General features: G+C 43.2%; 1 protein-coding gene, 1 long non-coding RNA gene and 1 other non-coding gene across 3 annotated transcripts in view; 2 read left to right on the top strand and 1 right to left on the bottom strand.

Moving 5' to 3' along the window:
- SLC2A13 (solute carrier family 2 member 13) overlaps window positions 1-21,854 on the top strand; it is a 481,564-nt gene that overhangs the window by 119,100 nt on the left and 340,610 nt on the right. Inside the window, exon 4 of the mRNA XM_038766641.1 lies at window positions 7,018-7,226. Coding sequence (XP_038622569.1) covers window positions 7,018-7,226 — 209 coding nt within the window. The remainder of the gene's footprint in view (window positions 1-7,017; window positions 7,227-21,854) is intronic.
- LOC119945498 overlaps window positions 14,605-21,854 on the bottom strand; it is a 39,900-nt gene continuing 32,650 nt past the window's right edge. Inside the window, exon 3 of the long non-coding RNA XR_005456240.1 lies at window positions 14,605-14,804. This is a non-coding gene — a long non-coding RNA (uncharacterized LOC119945498). The remainder of the gene's footprint in view (window positions 14,805-21,854) is intronic.
- On the top strand, window positions 19,204-19,341 carry LOC119923605. Its single transcript, XR_005448907.1, has one exon. It is a non-coding gene; the product is annotated as a small nucleolar RNA SNORA7 (small nucleolar RNA).

The following is a 21,854-nucleotide window of genomic DNA, read 5'->3' as shown; positions in this document are numbered from 1 at the left end:
AATCAATCTTATGTATAGAGCACTTACTGTGTGCAGAGCACTGTACTAAGCATGGGAGAGTAAAATATAACAGAATTAGTAGACATGTTCCCTGCTCACAGTGAGAAGCAGTGTGGTGCAGTGGGAAGAGCATGGGCCCCCGGAGTCAGAGGACCTGAGTTCTAATCCCATCTCCAACACTTGTCTACTGTGTGACCATGGGCAAGTTACCTAATTTCTCAGTGCCTCAGTTACCTCATCTGTAAAATGAGGATTAAGATTGTGAGCCCCATGTGGAACAGGGACTGTGTCCATCCTGATGATATCGTATTTGCCCCAATGCTTAGTACAGTGCCTGGCACATAGTAAGCACTTAACAAATAGCATTCAAAGAATGAGCTTAGAGTCTAGAAGGGAATACAGACATTAATATAAATAAATAGATTACTGATAGGTACATAAATGCTGTGGGACTGAGGGAGAGATGTACAAAGGGAGCAAATCCCAAGTGCAGAAGTGGCACAGGAGGGAGTGTGAGAAGAGGAAATGAGGAAGTAAGGCCTCTTATGTACAGAGCAGTGGTACTAAATGTTTGGGAAAGTATAACAGAGTTGTTAGATGTGGTCCCTGTCCACAAGGAGCTTGCAGTCTACTGGGAAGGACCGACATAAAAATAGATTAGGAATCAGAAAGATAGAAGAGTATAAGGATATTTGTTTAAATATTGTGGGCTAGAGTGAGGATCAAAGTGCTTAATCACGAGCAGAACAATTTTTTAAGAAAATGATCTGGACAGCAGAGTGAAGAATGGACGGGAGAGGGGAGAGACAGGAGGCTGGGAGGTCAGCGAGGAGACTGGTGCAGTAGCAAGATGGGCTATAAACTAAATGCAGAGTTGACACAGAGGGGAGGCTGGAGAAATCCTGTCATCTATTGACCCTAAGACAAAGCAGCCCCAGGGTTCCAAGCTCCAGCCTCAGTGAGCTAAGCTATTGAGAGATTTGTCCATAACTGACATTTCTATATATATAAATTCTCTCTCTATATAAATTAATAAATAACAGATATATATATATAGAGAGAGAGAGAAAGAATGTATCTGTAATTAATGTCTCTGTACCTGTCTAATTTTTATATATGCCTATATATCTAATTCATTCATATTACTGTCTCCCTTTCTAGACTGTAAGCTCATTGTGGGCTGGGAATGGGTCTGTCTACTCTATGTTGTTGTATTGTGCCCTTCCAAGTGCTTAGTACAGTGCTCAGCACCGAATTAAATGCAGTTGATTGATGTGGAGAGTGTCTACCAATGTATCTCTCTCCTTGGTTGTGCCTGGCTGTGTCTTTCTTGTTTCAGTAGATCTCACGGTGGTGGTCTCCTTCTTTTTGGCCCACTCTGCTAACCCCTCCCCCTCTTTCTGGCCACCTTTACACCCGCCCCCCCCCCCCCCCCCCCCCCCCCCCCGACTGGTCCAGAAGCAGTTGGAATGTCAGGAACCTTGAAGGCTGTAGGTGGGGGCAAGCAAGCAGTGAAGTTGTCTGAATCCTTGAGTGGAAACTTCATTGATGGAGAAGCCTATCCTTCTTAAGCATCTAGCTGTATCTCTCTTAATAATAATAATAATAATAATGATGGAATTTGCTAAGCCATTACTATGTGCCAAGCACTGTTCTAAGCGCTGGGGTAGATACAAGGTAATCAGGTAAATTTTGCTCCTCTAGTGCCAACTTTTACTCACTGTACACCGGTCTCATCTATCTCACTGACGACCCCGTTGTCACGTCTTCCCCCTAGCCTGAAACTCCCTCCCTGTCCATATACACCAGACCACTGCTCTCCCCACCTTCAAAGCATTATCAATGTCACATCTCCCCCAAGAGGCCTTCCCAGATTAAGTCCTCTTTACCTCGGCTCCCTCCCACTTCTGCTTCATCTGTGCACTTTTATCTGTGACCTTTGGGCATTTGATATTCGCTCTGCCTTCAAGCCAACCCCACACAGGTGCATATCTTTAGATTATGTTTTATAAATTACTCATAATAATAATAATAATAATAATGGCATTTATTAAGTGCTTACTATGTGCAAAGCACTGTACTAAGCTCTGGGGAGGTTACAAGGTGATCAGGTTGTCCCTTGGGGGGCTCACAGTCTTAACCCCCTTTTTACAGATGAGGTAACTGAGGCAGAGAGAAGTGAAGTGATTTCTCCAAAGTCACACAGCTGACAATTGGTGGAGCCAGGATTTGAAACCATGACCTCCGACTCAAAAGCCCGTGCTCTTTCCGCTGAGCCACGCTGCTTCTCTTATTATTATCTGTCTCCCCCTTCAGCTCATTAAGCTCATTCTGGGCAAGGAACATGTCTGCTAACTCTGTTGTATTGTACTCTCCTTCACAAGCAATAGTTCAGCCATATTCCATGCTTGTATGAAGTATTTTCTTGGTCTGCAGTTTAATACAATGCTTGCTGAGATTCCATGGTAACCGGTCTGTGAAGGTAATTCTCTGATCCTGCTCCATCTGCAAAAGACTTCCCTGACCACATTTCCCTGAGTTTTATACCTCTGAGGCATAAGATCTTCTATGTCTGTCATTTATTGCAGAGAAAAGCATAAAAACCATAATTTAGTATAGATATATGCATATGTACACAAAATGGACTAAACCCAGAGTACACACGCAGAATGTAAAGTTCCAAATCTCATTTTTGAGCTCTCTGTGTAGTGGTTCCCTTGAAAGCAGGTGTTATTTTCTCGAGAAGCACTTAATTTCCTTCTGTAATCATTGAGCTGTCCTACATGTTTCTGGTTTATTCTTTAGGTTTGCACGTTAATTCTACCTCCTGTCTGTAAGGTACAAGTGATATTTCTTATATCAGGGTGGCACTTATTCTCTCCACTTTGCTCAAGTGGAAGCAAAAGATTCATTATTTAGCACACTTAGATGTGATAAGATTTTTAGGAAATTCATATAAAAGAAAAATTTCAATGAATTCCTGTGAAAGGTGTGAGTTCTCATTCATTTTTAAAGGAAGTTGGTGCGTGAGAAAACTGATTTTTAAAAAAATGGTATTTAAGTGCTTACTATGTGCCAAGTTCTGGGGTACAGACAACCTGATTGCCTTGTATCTACCCCAGCACTTATAACAGTGCTTAGCACATAGTAAGCGCTTAGCAAATACCATAATTATTATACAAGCTAATCAAGTTGGACGCAGTCCATATCGCATGTGGGACTCACAAAAGTGAAGAGACTTGCCCAAGATCACATATCAGACAATTTGCAAAGCTGGGATTAGAACCCAGGTTTTCCGACTTCCAGGCCTGCCCTGTTCCCACTAGGCCATGTTACTTCTTGTGTGTACATATGGTGGACAACAGGGTACAAATATTAGGTTTATTACAAATTGAGGACTGTACTTAGTATGTGACACTGAAGTAGCATGGCGTAGGGGACAGAGCACAGGCCTTTGAGTCAGAAGGTCATGGATTCTAATCCCAGCTCTGCCACTTGTCTACTGTGTCACCTAGGGCAAGTCATTTCACTTCTGTGTGCCTCAGTTACCTCATCTGCAGAATGGGGATTAAGACTTTAAGCCCCATGCGGGGTGGGGACTGTGTCCATCCTCAGAATTTTGTATCTACCCCAGTGATTAAAACAGTGCTTGGCACATAGTAAGTGCTTGACAATCATACCATACCATCATTATTATTATTATTACAGAATTTAAGGTATTGACCTTGATAAATTGACATGTTCTTTTAGCATATTGAAAAATGTATAAAATATAATAAAATCTGACATTTTTCCAGCTACCTTAAAATAGATTAATATTGGAGCCAAAGGCAACATTTGTTTTTCCTTGTCATATGTGACTTTAAACTATTTGTTTATACTAGTACTGGAATAGAATCAAGTGAATATCTTCCTGCATTCATTCATTCAATTGTATTTATTGAGCACTTACTGTGTGCAAAGCAGTGTATTGCCATTCCTATATTTGCCATTTAGTATATATTTAATATTTCAGAAGAGGCATAACACTTTCAAAACGTAAGCAGCATGTAATAGTGGCTAGAGCTGTTCCTGGGAGTCAGTAGGTCATGGATTCTAGTCCTGGCTCTGTCACTTGTCTGTGGTGTGACCTTGGACAAGTCATGTCACTTCTCCGTGCCTCAGTTACCTTATCTGTAAAATGGAGATTACAAGTGTGAGCCCCACATGGGACAGGGACTGTATCCAACTCGATTTTCATGTAACCATCCCAGTGCTTAGTACAGTGCCTGGCACATAACATCATTATGGGGATGACCATCATCATCATTATTATTATTGTTATCACTGTGTTACTGAATATATCTTAATCATTTACAAAATGGAAACATAAAAATGGGCAGCAGCATGACCCAGTGGAAAATGCCTGGCATGGGAATCATAGGATCTGGGTTCTAATTCCGGCTCTGCCACTTGCCTGCTGTGTGACTTTAGGCAAATTACTTAACTTCTCTGTGCCTCAGTTTCCTCATCTGTGAAATGGAGTGTGGAGAAACAGAAGGCAGAGAGGTCATCAAGGAAGCTGATGCAGTACTCAAGGGTTGTAGCAGTTTGCAGGGAGAGGAAAGGACAGATTTTAGCCATGTTGTGGAGGTTGAGCAGACAGGATTTAGTGACAAATTGAATACGTGTATTGAGCATGAGAGTTGTGTGTGAATGAGTATGTGTAGCTGCTCCTTTAGAAGAAGTTGGCCATGAAAGCAGAACAAAGATTGTCAGTTACCTAAAGGTATGAAAATCTTTCTCTCTCCAGCACTTCTATTTTTATCCCAACAGGGGAAGATTGTAGATGTCGGTGATGACTATAATAATAATAATGATGGCATTTGTTAAGTGCTTACTATGTGCAAAGCACTGTTCTAAGCGCTGGGGGGATACAGTGTGATCAAGTAGTTGTCCCACGGGGGGCTCACAGTCTTAATCCCCATTTTTCCAGATGAGGGAACTGAGGCTCAGAGAAGTGAAGTGACTTGCCCAAGGTCACGCAGCAGACTTGTGGCGGAGCTGGGATTTGAACCGAAGACCTCTGACTCCAAAGCCTGGGCTCTTTCCGCTGAGCCACGCTACTGCTCTTTCCTTAAATAGGGGCTGCTTTCTGATATGGGTTTTAATGGGGTTCTCATATTTGGAGGAAGCATTTTTCTATTAGAAATTAATTGGTTTTCAAAGAGAATCATGGAATAATTGAAAACCAGCAGGAGCAGAGAATGCATTTTTCTTATGTCGCCTGTATTATTTTGTTCATGTTCCCCATCATCCAGGCTTTGCAGATGAGTATTTATCTATTGTATTCACTTATTATTTGCTTATTTTTGTTTTTCCCATTTTCAGCAGCACTCTATTATACCTACTGTGTTTTAGCAATTTGCGGCAGCACGTCTTCCTCGTTAGATTGGAGGTTTCTCAAGGGCGGGGGGTTTTAGGTTTTGACTTATATTTCATGATCCCAAGTGTCAAGCACGGTGCTCTGAAATTGATCAACCAGTGGTATTTATGGAATGCTTACTGTATGCAGAGAAGTGTACTAAGCACTTGGAGAGTATGGTATTGCAGACTTGGTAGGCACATTCCCTGCCCACAACACTCACATTGATCTACTGGGCAGAACGTTTATGGGTTCTGTTCCCTGCTCTGCCACTTGTCTGCTGTGTGACCTTAGGCAAGTCACCTCACTTCTCTGTGCCTCCGTTATCTCATCCGTTAAGTGGGGATTGAGGCTGTGAGCCCCACATGGGACAGGTACTGTGTTCAACCCGATTTGCTTGTATCCACCCCAGTCCTTAGTACAGTGTCTGGTATATAGTAAGCGCTTAACAAATACTATAATTACTGTTATTATTACAAGGAGCTTCGGGTGTAGAGGAGCTTATATTCAAAAGGCGCTTAATAATACTGATGAAGGGGATAAGAATGGCAGTTTCTTTCTCCATCATCATCATCATCATCAGTTGTATTTATTGAGCGCTTACTGTGTGCAGAGCACTGTACTAAGCACTTGGGAAGTACAAGTTGGCAACATATAGAGACAATATTCTTGGGGGCAAAAAGTGAAAGAAGCAATTGACTGCTAGTGATCAATGGCCAGATCCAGTGGGCAGCTCACACTTCAGTGCTGCTCTGCTCACCTCACCTCACCCTTGGACAGATAGCTATTATTATTATTATTGTTATTAATAATGATGGTATTTGTTAAGCTCTTACTATGTGCCAAGCACTGTTCTAAGTGCTGGGGGAGATACAAGGTTATCAGGTTGTCCCAGAAGGGGCTTACAGTCTTAATTTTACAGATGAGGTAACTGAGGCACAGAAAAATTAAGTTACTCGCCCAAAGTCCCTTAAAGCTGACTGCAATAAGCTTACAGGACTTGCATTGCCAGCTGTTTACATGTTCTTCTGCCAGGAAACACCCATCAAAGCCAGTCCAGACACAGGAGAATGACAACTCCCACTTGGGTTTTATCCTGATGAAAGGGAAATATCAGCCTTCTCTTCCCTCTTTCCCAACACAGTGTGAAAAACCTTCACATTCTGTTGGCCACATGGTCTAATATTCAGAGGGACCTGAGTTCTAACCCCGGCTCTGCCACTTGTCTGCTGTGTGACCTTGGGCAAGTCTTTTCTGTGTGCCTCAGTTATCTCATCTGTAAAAGGGAGATTAATACCATGAGCCCCATGTGGGACTGGGACTGTGTCCAACTTCATTAGTTTTTATCCAACCCAGTGCTTAGTCCAGTGTCTGGCACATAGTAAGCACTTAACAAATACCATTAAAAAAAAAAGAAAGTCCGGTTGTTTTCGCTCCATTAGAATCTGACAATCCGCGGTCGAGTACTCTTCGTTTTTGCCTCACTGCTAATAAGATCTAATGCCGAGGTGCTGTGTGTATGTGTGTGTTCATTGTCATGTTTATTGAGTGCTTACTGTGTGCAGAACACTGTCCTAAGCGCTAAGCACTAAGTGTGTGTTTGTTTTTTACAGGTACATGCTTGGCCTCTCAGCCATCCCAGCAGTGATACAGTTTTTGGGCTTTCTCTTTTTACCGGAAAGTCCCCGCTGGCTCATTCAGCAAGGCCAGACCCAGAAGGCCCGGAGAATCCTGTCTCAAATGCGGGGTAACCAGACCATTGATGAGGAATTTGATAGCATCCTGAACAACATTGAAGAGGAGGAAAAAGAAGTTGGTTCAGGTGGGTGGCATTTACATTTCGTCTAAATGGAATCTAATTGCATTGGTAAAATATTCACTTTTTTCCGGCTAGGCTTAGGTACGCTACCTATTTTGGTGATCGTTTGGAGCCTGATTCAGCTCATGGCCTAAGCACCTCTGGTTTCAAAATTCAGCGTGGCTATTTCATTCTGTAAAGATATCTAAAATGACAAATGACCGTTTATGAACTTTTGAGAAAACATTGAGGTAATGGGCTTTTGGCTCCTGCAACCTCAATTTCCACGTGCAGTAATTGCGGCATCTGCTAGGGAGTTTTCTGTTTTAGGTTTTTTTTTTTTTTGTGGGTTTTTTTGCTTTAAATTAGCAGCAAGATCTCAAGTTCTATTCTGTCATTAAATCTTTCACTGGAAAAATTTAGCTCCTTGTGGGCACTGATCGTGTCTACCAACTCTGTTGTGTTGTACTCTCCCAAGTGCTTAATACATTCATTCATTCATTCGATCATATTTATTGAGCGCTTACTGTGTGCAGAGCACTGTACTAAGCACTTGGGAAATACAATTAGGCAACAGAGACAGCCCCTACCCAACAATGGGTTCACAGTGCTCTGCACTCAATAGATGCCACTGACTAATGTGAGAGAATTGAAAAATAAGATTGGATATTAAAACATTCAAAAAAACCTTCACCAGTGACTTAGAATTCAAAAGCTTCCTTGACTGGTATTCATTTTTAGGTTTCCCAGATCTGCTTCCTTCCTTTTATCTCTTTTCTTTTTATGGTATTTGTTAAGCACTTATTTTGTGCCAGGCACTTTACTGAGCGCTTGGGTAGATACAAGCTAATCAGGTTGGCCACGCTGCTTCTCTTGTACTTCATTCTTTTTTCAACAAATAGAAAAGATTAATATCTTCCTCAGATATCTTCCTTCTTATCATCACTTCAATAGCACTGCAATTCCATGTCCTGTCTAACCAAACAGAACATGATTGCTAATTCTGTTGTTTTGTGCTGTCTCAAACGCAGAGTACAATGCTCTGCACTTAATAAGCACTCAGTAAATACCATAGATTATTTATTGAGTGCCCACTGTGTGCAGAGCTCTTGGGAGAATCCAGTTGAACAAGAGACTCAGGTCCTGCCCTTGAGCAATTTTTAGGCTCACAGGGAAGTGGGGGTGGAAGGAGGCTTACAAGTATCGGCCATTCACAAGTGCCACAGCCATTACTAGCAAAAGTGTGGACAGATAAATGTATACTAATTTTTCTAATTCTTTTGTTCACCACCCACACAATGATGATAGCATTCATAATGATAATTTTGGTAATTGTGAAGTGCTTACAATTGTGCCAAGCACTGAACTAAGCACTGGTGTAGATACAAGATCATGTCCCATGTTGGGCTCACAGTCCAAGTAGTGGGGACAACAAGTATTGAATCTCCATTTAGCGGATGAGGGAACTGAGGCACAGAGAAGTTAAGAGCCTTGCCCAAGGTCACACAGCAGACCAGTGGCAGGCACAGGATTAGAACCCAGTTGCTCTGACTCCCTGTCCTGGGCTCTTTCCACTGGGCCACATTGCTCTCCAAGTCTAGTGTGTTACCTACTGCTTCCTCAATAATGTCCCGTGAGGTTTCCCTCCTCTCCATTCCTCCAGCCACCAATCTCACATTTTTCATTTCTGCACAGATGGTCGCCTTGCTTCTAGTCTCCTTCTACTTCAGTCTGCTCTACACAAACGCCCCTTTCCTCAAGCCCTCATCTGGTGCTTGGGAACAGCCAAGTACAGTAACTTGTACTTCCCAAGCGCTTAGTACAGTGCTCTGCACACAGTAAGCGCTCAATAAATACAATTGATGATGATGATGATGATGATGATGATGAACAGCCACTTCTCCCTCGTCTAACAGCCCTCAGCTTGCTCTTCCCTCTAGCCTCACAGACCTCCCCTCCCACCCCCCGAATATGCACCTCTCCTGCTGTGCTTGATAAACCATGCTCCTGCCAGCCTCCCTTTATGGAGAAGCAGCTTGGCTTAGTGGAAAGAACACAGGCTTGGGAGTCAGAGGTCGTGGGTTCTAATTCCGCCTCTGCCACTTGTCAGCTGTGTGACTTTGGGCAAGTCACTTAACTTGTCTGTGCCTCAGTTTCCTCATCTGTAAAATGGGGATTGAGGCTGTGAACCCCATATGGGACAATCCGATTACCTTGTATCTACCCTAGCATTTAGAACAGTGCTTGGCACATAGTAAGTGGTTAACAAATACCATCATCATTATCCCATCTATTGTCCAATCAGCCAATCAATTGTACTTATTGAGTGCTTACTTTGTGCAGAGCACTATATGAAGTGCTTGGGAGAGTGCAGTGTAACAGAATAATAGAGTTGGTAGACAAATTTCTTGTCCATAATGATTTTTCTGTGAAGCATTTTCAATTTACCCCCATCCTGATTCTGCTTATTCAAACTACTCCAAATCCCTCATATGGATATTATAGATGTGTTGGATGCATACACACACACACACACACACACACACACACACACTCTCTCTCTCTCTCTCTCTCTCTCTCTCTCTCTCTCTCTCTCAATGAGAGATGCTGTGTAGTCACAGAAATTCTGGTGAACTAAGAGTCAGGATTGACCAGCAGTGTTCTTGCTCAGTCAGAAGCCTCTAGTAACTTTCATTCATTCAATCAATCATATTTACTGAGTGCTTACTGTGGGCAGAGCACTATACTAAGCACTTGAGAAGTACAAATCGGCAACATGTAGAGACGGTCTCTTCCCAACAACGGGCCCACAGTCTAGAAGGGGGAGACAGACAACAAAACAGAACAAGTAGATAGGTGTCAAATACCATCAGAATAAATAGAAGTATAGCTATATACACATCATTAATAAAATAGAGTAATAAATATGTACAAATATACACAAGTGCTGTGGGGAGAGGAAGAGGGTAGGGCAGAGGGAGGGGGCAATGGGGAGGAGGAGGAGGAGAGGAAAAAGTTGGGGGGTTCAGTCTAGGAAGGCCTCCTGGAGTAGATGAGCTCTCAGTAGGGCTTTGAAGGGAGGAAGAGAGCTAGTTTGGCAGATGTGTGGAGGGAGGGCATTCCAGGCCAGAGGTAGGACGTGGGCCAGAGGTTGACAGCAGGACAGGCGTGAACGAGGCACAGTAAGGAGGTTAGCAGTAGAGGAGCGGAGGGTGCGGGCTGGGCTGTAGAAGGAGAGAAGGGAAGTGAGGTAGGAGGGGGTGAGGTGATGGAGAGCTTTGAAGCCAATAGTGAGGAGTTTTTGCTTGAGACTTGCTAAGGAAGTCTATATTCCCAGGAGCAGAAGAGATAACAGCCAACCCAAACCCAAGTAGCAAATAACACTCCCAAAGGAAGTAGGAGAAGCAGAAAGGAGGGCTTATCCAGGGGGCTTATCCTCCCCCTGGCCTGGAATACCCTTCCTCCGCACATCCTCCAAGCTAGTTCTCTTCCACCCTTCAAAGCCCTACTGAGAGCTCACCTCATTCATTCATTCATTCAGTCGTATTTATCGAAGTACAAGTTGGCAACATAATGGCCTCCTCCAGGAGGCCTTCCCAGACTGAGCCCCCTTTTTCCTCTCCCCCTCCCCATCCCCCTGCCCTACCTCCTTCCCCTCCCCACAGCACCTGTATATATGTTTGTACAGATTTATTACTCTATTTTACTTGTACATATTTACTATTTATTTTGTCAATGATGTGCTTCTAGCTTTACTTCTATTTATTCTGATGACTTGACACCTGACCACATGTTTTGTTTTGTTTTGTTGTCTGTCTCCCCCTTCTAGACTGTGAGCCTGTTGCTGGGTAGGGACTGTCTCTATATGTTGCCAACTTGTACTTCCCAAGCGCTTAGTACAGTGCTGTGCACACAGTAAGCGCTCAATAAATATGATTGAATGAATGAATGAATCCAGGGAAGGCCTCTTCGAGAAGTTATGCCTTCAATAAGGCTTTGAAGGTGAAGAGAGTAATTGTCAGGTATGAAGAGGGAGGATGTTCCAGAACAGAGGCAGGACATGGGCGAAGGGTCGGTGGCAAGAAAGAGGAGATCGAGGTATCCCCAGTAGTATCTGAGAGGAGAGAACAGCAAATCCAAACCTGGACCATTCATTCGTTCATTTATTCTGTTGTATTTATTGAGTGCTTACTGTGTGCAGAGTACTGTACTATGTGCTTGGAAAGTACAATTTGTGAACAGAGACAATTCCAGCCCACAATGGGCTCACTGTCTAGAAGGGGGAAGACAGACATCAAAATAATGGGCTCAAAACAAGTAAACAGGCATCAATAGCACCAATATAAATAAATAGAATCATATATATATATATATATATATATATACACACACATCAAAACAAGTAATCAGGCTAATGTAAAATATATAAATAAATAGAATTATAGATATGTACATATATACACAAGTGCTGTGGGGCGGAGAGTGGGGGCAGAGCAAAGGGAGAGAGTCGGCACGATGGAGGGGAGAGACGGGGTGAGGAAAAGGAAAAGGACCAGGTTTACAATCAAAGGACTGTTTGCTTAACAAATAGTTAAGGAGTTTTGCTGCGGAAGCTGTTCTTAGAAAGGGGCCTATTGGCTAACCCGGATTTGCCCAGTCAGTCAATTAGCCTTATTTTTTGAGCTCTTATTGGGTGCAGAGCACTGTATTAAGCACTTGGGAGAGTACAATATAACAATCTAACACACACATTCCCTTGCCCAAAATGAGCTTACGGTCTAGAGGGGAAGGCAGACAATATAAATAAATAAAATTACAGATACGTACGTAAGTGCTCTGGGGCTGGAAGTAGGGGCAGCAAGTCAAGGCAACTCAGAAGGAAGTGGAAGAAGAGCAAAGGAGGGTTTATTCAGGGAAGTCCTCTTGGAGAAGATGTGCCTTCAATAAGGCTTTGAAGGTAGGGAGAATAATTGTGGGATGTGAAGTGGGAGAATGTGGGCGAGGGGTCGGCAGCGAGATAGACGAGATGGAGGTACAGTGGTAAGGTTAGCATTAGAGGGGTGAATTGTGTGGGTTGGGTTGTAGTAGGGGAGTAGTGAGGTGAGGTAAGAGGGTGTGAGGTGATTGAGTGCTTTAAAGCCAATGGTGAGGAGTTTCTGTTTGATGTGGAGGTGGATGGGCAACCATTGGGGTTTTTTGATGAGCAGGGTGACATGTCTGGAACGTTTCTGTAGAAAAATGAATCAGGCAGCAGAGTGAAGTATGGCCTGCAGTGGGAAGAGGCAGAAGGCAGAGAGGTCAGCAAGGGGGCTGAGCGTGGCTCAGTGGAAAGAGCACGGGCTTTGGATTCAGAGGTCATCGGTTCAAATCCTGGCTCCGCCACTTGTCAGCTGTGTGACTTTGGGCAAGTCACTTAACTTCTCTGGGCCACAGTTCCCTCATCTGGAAAATGGGGATTAAGACTTTGAGCCCCCCGTGCGACAACCTGATCACCTTGTAAACTCCACAGCGCTTAGAACAGTGCTTTGCATATAGTAAGTGCTTGATAAATGTCATTATTATTATTATTATTATTATAATACAGTGATCAGGGCGAGATAAGAAGATAAGTGACTGGGTTAATGTGGTAGCAGTTTTTTTTTTGTTTTTTTTATGGCGTTTACTAAGTGCTTACTATGTACAAAGCACTGTTCTCAGCGCTGGGGAGGTTACAAGGTGATCAGGTTGTCCCACAGGGGGCTCACAGTCTTAATCCCCATTTTACAGATGAGGGAACTGAGGCATAGAGAAGTGAAGTGACTTGCCCAAAGTCACACAGCTGACCATTGGCAGAGCTGGGATTTGAACCCATGACCTCCGACTCCAAAGCCCGAGCTCTTTCCACTGAGCCATGCTGCTTCTCAGTTGTCAGCAGTTGTCCCTGAGGACCTCAGGCAGTTCAATTTGGCAGGCTTCCTTCCTAAAGCCCAGGACTAACTCGAAGACGTGTTCACCATCTATCTCCCCTTCTAGGCTGTAAACTCTTTGTGGGTGGGGAATATGTCTGATTGGTGTTATATTGTACTCTCCCAAGAGCTTAGTACAGTGCTGTGCATACCATAAATGCTCAATATATACAACTGACTGACTGATCCATGGATCATAGAAAATTAAGACGTAGATTTAATACTGTTGAGGGGGAGTATATTTTCATTAATCCCTTTCACAATATGGAGCTCTTGATGTGACAGGAACATGTCTATCAACTCTGTTATGCTCTACTGTCCCAAGTTCTTAGTACAGTGGTTTTCACACAGTACGTTTTGATAAATACCACTGAGTGATTGATTGACTGGAGGCAACTAAGGGGAGGGTAAGGAATGCCCCGCCTCCATCTGCAATCGTTCTGATAGGGAAGTGGTTTACCATTGCCTTCTTCCATGCAGTAAACTTGAGTCTCTGCCCTTGCCTCTCTCCCATGCTGCTGTTGCCTAGTACAGGTGAGCTTTGACTTGTAGCAGATTGCCTTCCACTCACTAGCCACTGCCCAAACTAGGAATGGAATGTGTAGGCCTCTGCTTGACTTTCCCTCCTATAGTCGAGATGGGTACAGTACTGGAAACTCTCCAGGTGCGACCCTGACAGGGTCAGCACTGGGGTAGTTACAAGTAAATTAGGTCAAACAGTCCCCGTCCTGCATGGGGGCTCACAGACATAAGTAGGAGGGAGAACAGGTATTCAATTCCCAATTTAAACTTGAAGGAACTGAGGCACAGAGAAGTTAAGTGACTTGCTCAGGGTCACACAGCAAGCAGTTGGCAGAGCCTGGATTAGAACCCAGGTCCTCTGACACTCAGACCCGTGCTCTGTCCACTAGGCCTTGTTGTCCACTAGGCCTTGTTGCTTCTCTTTGAAATGTATGTACTGTAACATTACTTTAATTTATTTACATTGTTGCCAACTTGTACTTCCCAAGCGCTTAGTACAGTGCTCTGCACACAGTAAGTGCTCAATAAATGCGATTGATGATGATGATGATGATGATTTTAATAACACTGGGGCTAAAAGAGCTTGATGAAGTGTTGAATCTGGGCAGCTGAGAGATTGAAGTCGAAAAAAAAAACTGGAAGCCAAGGGGGCAGCTCCAGAAAGTCACACACCACCAATAAACCCTCTTTCTGGCTCTGGAAACTTTCAGCCTCTTGCAGACTAAATTCCTGAAGTTCACCTCTTCTCAGACAGATCCTTTGAAAGCCTCCAGTATGCTTACAGGGAGCATAGTGAATGCCTGTTTGATGAAGAGCCTTTAAGAATGTTACTGATTAAAATCTCACAAAAAACTGTCCTTTTGATCACTTTTTTGAGGACAGAATGAAATCAAGACGGTCCCTTTCCATGTTTTTATTGGCACTAGAGGCAAAAACAGGAGGGGCATAGTAGACTGCTGTGTTAACCACAGCTTGGAACATGTGGCTTCACCTGGCGACTTAACTTGTTTGAGCAGTCTGGGCACTTTCTGTTGCGATCCTTGCTGTATAACAGGAGTGACTGTCTGGAATGAATGATTGGAAGGTCTGTCCAACATGCTCACATAGTTGCAGCAATCTATGGTTCCTTTAGCACCTATGGACAAAAAACGAAGTAGTCCGTTGTTTAGCTCTTGATACATGTCATATTTTTTTCTAGTTCAGTAGCAGTCAAAGCCTTCTAACTTGTTCAGTAGCATGAGTCTGTGATAGTCAATCATATTTATGGAGCGCTTACTGTGTACAAAGCACTGTAGTAAGCGCTTGGGAGACAGACACATTCCCTGCCCACAACAAGCTTGCTACTGTAGGATTTAGAACTACATAACCAATTCAATATAATACAGTGATGATAATAATGTTGATTTAGCACTGTTGTGTATCTAGCACTGTGCTAAGCCCCAGGGTAGACACAGGATAAACAGATCAGAAACAGTCCTTGGCCTTCCCTTACTCAGCCCTCATTTCCTCTACTCCCTTTCCCTTCTGTGTCACCCTTGCACTTGGATTTGCACACTTTACTGAAAAGCAGCATGGCCTAGTGGAAAGATCACAGGCCTGCGAATCAGAGGACTTGGGTTCTAACTCTGACCCTGCAACTTTGCTGCGTGATCTTGGACAAATCACTTCTCTGTGCTTCAGTTTCCTCATCTGCAAAATAGGGATTCAACACCTGGGACCTAATTATCTTGTATCAACCTGAGTGCTTAGTACAGTGAATGGCACATAGTCAACAACAAAAAACACAATTGTTATTATTCTTATTTATTCAGCCTACCCTCAGCCCCACAACACCTATGTACATATCCATAATTTATTTATTTATATCAATTCCTGGCTTTCCCTCTAGAATCCCTCCTGGACAGGGAATGTGTCTACCAACTCAGTCATACTCTTAGTACAGTGCTCTGTTTTACACTTAGTACAGTTGTCTGCACACAGTAAGTGCTCAATAAATACAACTGCTTGATTAATTAGTTTCCACAATCTAAGAAGTAGGGAGAGCAGGTTTCTTATCTCCCATTTTACAGATGGGGAAAATGTGCCAAAAAGATGTTAAATGATTGGCCCAAGATGACACAGCAAATGAGTGGCAGAGTTGGGACTAGAGCATGGAGTCTCCCAACTCTTGGGCCCTTAGGTCTTCCTACTAGGCCCTACTCCCACCCTCATCTGTTTCTACCATTTTGTAATATGAAATCCTCTATGATGGTTAAATTTGATTTTAATATTGTGACGAATGTAGTGAAGTCACAGAAACATTGATCTCCATCAGGTAATAGTAATAATAATAATTATGGTACTTGTTAAGCGATTACTATGTGCCAGGCACTGTTCTAAGCTCTGGGGTAGATACAAGCTAATCGGGTTGGATACAGTCCCCATCCCACATAGGGCTCATAGTCTTAATCCCCATTGTACAGATGAGGGAACTGAGGCACAGAGAAATGAAGTGACTTGCCTAAGATCACAAAGCATTCATTCTTTCAGTCATATTAACTGAGCGCTTACTCTGTGCAGACCACTGTACTAAGCACTTGGGAAAGTACAGTACAACAATGAGAGACAATCCCTGCCCATAGCGAGCTCACAGTCTGGAGGGGGGAGGACAGACATCGATACAAATAAACAGACCTCAATATAAATAAATAAAATGACAGATATATGGGGTGGGGAGGTGGGGGGAAGAGCAAAGGAAGTGAGTCAGGGCGATGCAGAAGGGAGTGGGAGATGAGGAAAAGTGATGCTTAGTCTGGGGAGGCCTCTTGGAGGAGATGTGCCTTCAGTAGGGCTTTGAAGAAGGGGAGAGTAATTGTTTGACCGATTTGAAGAGGGAGGGCGTTCCAGGCCAGGGGAAGCAGGCAAGTGGTGGAGCCAAGATTAGAACCTTGTGACTTCCATATATATGTATATATGTTTGTACATATTTATTACTCTATTTTACTTGTACATATCTATTCTATTTATTTTATTTTGTTAGTATGTTTGGTTTTGTTCTCCGTCTCCCTCTTTTAGACTGTGAGCCCGCTGTTGGGTAGGGGCTGTCTCTATATGTTGCCAACTTGTACTTCCCAAGGGCTTAGTACAGTGCTCTGCACACAGTAAGCACTCAATAAATACGATTAATTGATTGATTCCAAGCCCGTGCTCTATCCACTATGCCACGCTGCTCCTCTATGGGTTGTGCAGCTACAGGTTATAACTGTACATCCTGTTCCTTTTGTAGATTGTGTAGATTAATTTATAGACTCTTAATGTAGCTGTGTCAATCAGTTGTGTTCATTGAGCGCTTTTTGTGTGCCTAGTATTGTATTAACTGCTTGGGAGGGTACAGTGGAATGGAGTAGGTAAACCCAATTGCTATCCATATGGCACTTACAGTCTGCAGGAATAGACAGAAGTTTAAGTAAATTACAGAGCTACACAAAAGTCTGTGGAACATAGGGTGGGATGACTATCAAGTGCTTAAGGGGGTACAGAAGCAGTATGACATAGTGAATAGAGCTCAGGCCTGAGAGTCGGGAAGGCCATGGGTTCTAATCCCGGCTCTGCCGCTTGTCTGCTGTGTGACCTTGAGCAAGTCACTTTACTTCTCTGGACCTCAGTTACCTCATCTGACAAATGGGGATTGAGACTGTGAGCCCTATATGGGACAGGGACTGTGTCCAACCTGATTAACTTGTATCTACTCCAGTGCTTAGAACAGTGCTTGGTACATAGTAAATGCTTAACAAGCACCAGAATTTTTTTTTTTTTTTTTTAGAGATTTAAGTGCATAGGTGATGCAGAGGGGAGGGCAGGTAGGGAAAATGAGAGTTTAGTTAGGGAAGACCTCTTGGAGAAAATGTGACTTAGTCAAGGCTAGTGTCAAAGTTTACGGGCTTGTGAGACATGGAGGGTGGTGGTGTTGTCCACAGTTGAGAGGAGTGTCACGGGGAGGATGGAAAGATGAGGAGTTCTGTTTTGGACACGTTAAGTTTGAGTTGTTGGATAGACATCCAAGTAGAGAGGTCCTGAAGGCAGGAGAATATGTGAGACTGCAGAGGAGAGAGGTAAGGGCTGAAGAGGTAGATTTTGGATTCAATTGTATAGAATACTTACAATTATAAAGATGATATTTTCTGATTGCAAAGCAATACATAGAATAAAATGGTCTGTGCCAATATCTGAGATGTGTTTAAGAGCAATGTTAGTTTTGTAGCAGGAAATGCTGTCCAATTTTACTTTGGAGAAAATACCTTATTACTATAAATTTTCAGGAAGCAATCATAAATGATATTCTGGTAAAGTCTCAAGAAAAACAATTTTGTTTTGGATAGTCTCTTTAGCTATGCCTCTTTTTTATTTTTTAAATGATCAACCCAATCAAATATTTTATTTTCAATGGCATGTATTAAGCACTAATTATGTCTCTTGCACCATGCTACATAGTGATATAATCCCACACAGGGTTCACAATCTAACTGATGAGAGGAGCAGTGTTATCTTTTTCCCATTTCACAGATGAGGAAACTGAGTCGCAGAGAAGTTAAGGATTTGCCCAAGATACACAGTAGATCAATGGAAGAGCTGGGGCTAGAACTTGAGTCTTTTGACTCCTGATTGGTGCTCTTTCCACCTAGTCACATTATCACGTGATCTTTGACACAAATAAGATCATTCCATCTATTATACCGGATGTGCAGAGGATGAGCATTCCAGGAAGAAGGGAGATGTAGTGATAATGATAATAATAAATAATAATAATGATAATAGTAATTATGATTATTAAGGTATTTCTTAAGCACTTTCTATGTGCCAAGCATTGTTCTAAAAGCTGGGGTAGATATAGGGTAATCAGGTTGTCCCCACATGGGGCTCACACTTTTAATCCCTATTTGTCAGATGAGGTAACTGAGTCCCAGGGAAGTTAAGTGACTTGCCCAAGGTCACACAGCAGACAAGTGGCAGAGCTGGGATTAGAACCCATGTCCTCTGACCCCCAAGCCTTTGCTCTTTCCGCTAAGCTATGCTGCTTGCTACTTGCCTACTGTGTGACCTTGAGCAAGATCTGTCACTTCTCTGTGTCTCAGTTACCTCATCTGGAAAATGGGGATTAAGACCGGGAGGCCTATTCATTCAGTCAGTCATATTTATTGAGCACTTACTGTGTGCAGAGCACTGTACTAAGCACTTGGGAAGTACAAGTTGGCAACATATAGAGACGGTCCCTACCCAACAGTGGGCTCACAATCTAGAAGGGGGAGACAGACAACAAAACAAAACATGTGGACAGGTGTCAAGTCTTCAGAACAAATAGAATTAAAGCTAGATGCACATGATTAACAAAATAAATAGAATAGTAAGTATGTACAAGTAAAATAGAGTAATAAATCTATACAAATATATATATACAGGTGCTGTGGGGAGGGGAAGGAGGTAGGGCAGGGGGGATGGGGAGGAGGAGAGGAAGCCCCCTCCTTCCTTGGGGTAGCTTTTGTCTACCCCAGTACCTCCCCCTCTCAGGGTCGCACCTGGAGTGTTTCCAGTACTCTACCAGTTTCGGGTACGGGAGCGAGAATCAAGCAGAGGCCTACCCATTCCATTCCTAGCTTGGGCAGTGGCTAGCAAGTAGAAGGCAATCTGCTACAAGTCAGAACTCACCCGTGCTGGGCAGCAGCGGCATGAGAGAGAGTCGAGGACGGAGACTCGAGTTTACTGCATGGAAGGCGGCAGTGGTAAACCACTTCCATATTTTCACTGAGAAAACTCTATGGATCCACAATCAGAATGATTGCAGATGGAGAGCGGGGCGCTCTGGGAGAGATGTATCCCTGGTGTCTCTGTGGGTTGGAAATGACTTGACGGCATAAGACAAGACACACTGACTGGCACATAGTAAGTGCTTAACATATATCATAAAAATAACCCAGAACAGAAAAATAACAGAGCAAAATGCAGAGTGTAGTTTGGCTGAAGTGCACTGTTCTAAGCGCTGGGGAGGTTACATGGTGATCAGGTTGTCCGACGGTGGGGCTCACAGTCTTCATCCCCGTTTTACAGATGAGGTCACTGAGGCCCAGAGAGGTGAAGTGACTTGCCCAAAGTCACCTGGCTGACAATGGGTGGAGCCAGGATTTGAACCCATGACCTCTGACTGCAAAGCCTGGGCTCTTGCACTTTTAGTCCAATGGGGATGGTGGTATTTATGCTCCACAGCTTGGCCCATGTGACCTGCATTACATTTTCCATGAGAATTTTATTACAGGTGTATCTTGGGTTACAGCCACCATACAGAGCGTGCAACCCGGGGATATTCCCTGCTCACCTCCTCCAAGAGGCCTTCCCAGACTGAGCCTCCTTTTTCCTCTCCTCCTCCCCATCCCCCCCACCTCCTTCCCCTCCCCACAGCACCTGTCTATATGTTTATTACTCTATTTATTTCACTTGTACATATTTACTATTCTATTTATTTTGTTAATGATGTGCCTTTAGCTTTAATTCTGTTTGTTCTGACGACTTGACACCTGTCCACATGTTTTGTTTTGTTTCTGTCTCCCCCTTCTAGACTGTGAGCCCGTTGTTGGGCAGGGACTGTCTCTATATGTTACCAACTTGTACTTCCCAAGCGCTTAGTACAGTGCTCTGCGCACAGTAAGCGCTCAGTAAATATGATTGAATGAATGAATGAGTGGAATGAAGCATGCAAACTGTTGTGTAGAGTGATCAAAGCATCACTAGTGCTGAGAGAGTTGATTGACAGCCTTCAGACTGTTAGGTGGGAGTTTCCCTTTTATGCAGAGAAGAATGGGTAACCATTGAAGGTTTAGAAGACATAAGCAGAATGATGTTTTAAAAAACTCATCTGAAGTGGACAGAAGTATTGACTGGAGAGGGTAGAGATAATAGGCGACAGGGAGGTCTGTGAGAAGGCTAAAGCTATAGTTGATCCAGGATATGACAGGTACTTTGACCATCTGGTCAAAGGAGCGGATTCTGTATTATATGTATTAATCATAAATCAATAATTAGAAGACATACACATTCATAGACAAGGCATGCCTATATGTATATGGAATGAATTCTAGATTTTTTAAAGCAGAAAACAACTGGTTTTTGCAAGCCTGGTCCATGGATGTTGTTTTCCAGTTTATTAAATGTAGAATTCAGTCCAGTTGCTAGAATGCTTTTTGTAAATAAAACTGTTTTGGAGATTATGCATCAACTAGAGACTAATTGTTCCATCTTTTGAAGGCCAGGTACTCTACAGGGAAGGTTGTGGTAACTTTGAAAAACAACTACATACCTAAATCCTCTTTACCACAAATGAATCTACCACAAATGACACTCTCCTCTCTTGGTTGTCCTTTTATCTCTCTGGCTGCTCCTTCTCAGTTTTTTTCTTTTGTTTTGTTTTGCTGTCTCCTCCTTTGCTCCCACAGACAGTTGGGGGGTCCCTCAAGGCTCAGATCTAGGTCCCTTTCTTTTCTCCATCTACACTCCCACTCCCTTGGAGAATTCATTCACTCCCATAGCTTCAACTACCAGCTTTACAGAGGTGATTCCTAAATCTACTTCTCCAGCTCTGACCTCTCCCTTTCTTTGAAATCTCCCATTTCCTCCTGCTTTCAGGACATCTCTACCTAGGTCTCCCATTGACACCTAAAACTAAACATGTTCAGATCTGAACTACTTATCTTCCCACCTAACCCCTTCCCTCCCCAGGCCTTTTCCATCATTGTAGACAATACCACTGTCCTCATCTCACAAGCCCATAACCTTGGCATTGTTCTCAATTCACCTCACCAGTAAACGCTCAATAAATACGATTAAATGAATGAATGAACATTCAGTCTGTCATCAAATCCTGTCAGTTCTATCTTTACAGCATTGCTAAAATCTGCCCTTTCCTCTCCAGCCAAGCTGCTTCCATGGTGATTCAAGCATTTATCCTATCCCACCGGGGCTACTGCGTCTGCCTCCTTCCTGACCTCCCTCCCCTGTCTGTCTCCACACCATTCCATACTTTGCTTTATGGATCATTTTATGAAAAAAGTGTTCAGTCCATGTCTTCCTACTCCTCAAGAATCTCCAGTGGCTGCCCAGTCACCTCCACATCAAACAAAAACTCTTTACTTTTTACCTTTACCTCTTTACTTTTTAAAGA

The sequence above is a fragment of the Tachyglossus aculeatus genome, chromosome 2, assembly GCF_015852505.1.
Source record: "Tachyglossus aculeatus isolate mTacAcu1 chromosome 2, mTacAcu1.pri, whole genome shotgun sequence".
In the NCBI taxonomy this organism is placed as follows: domain Eukaryota; kingdom Metazoa; phylum Chordata; class Mammalia; order Monotremata; family Tachyglossidae; genus Tachyglossus; species Tachyglossus aculeatus.
This window is presented reverse-complemented; position numbering and strand designations above follow the sequence as displayed.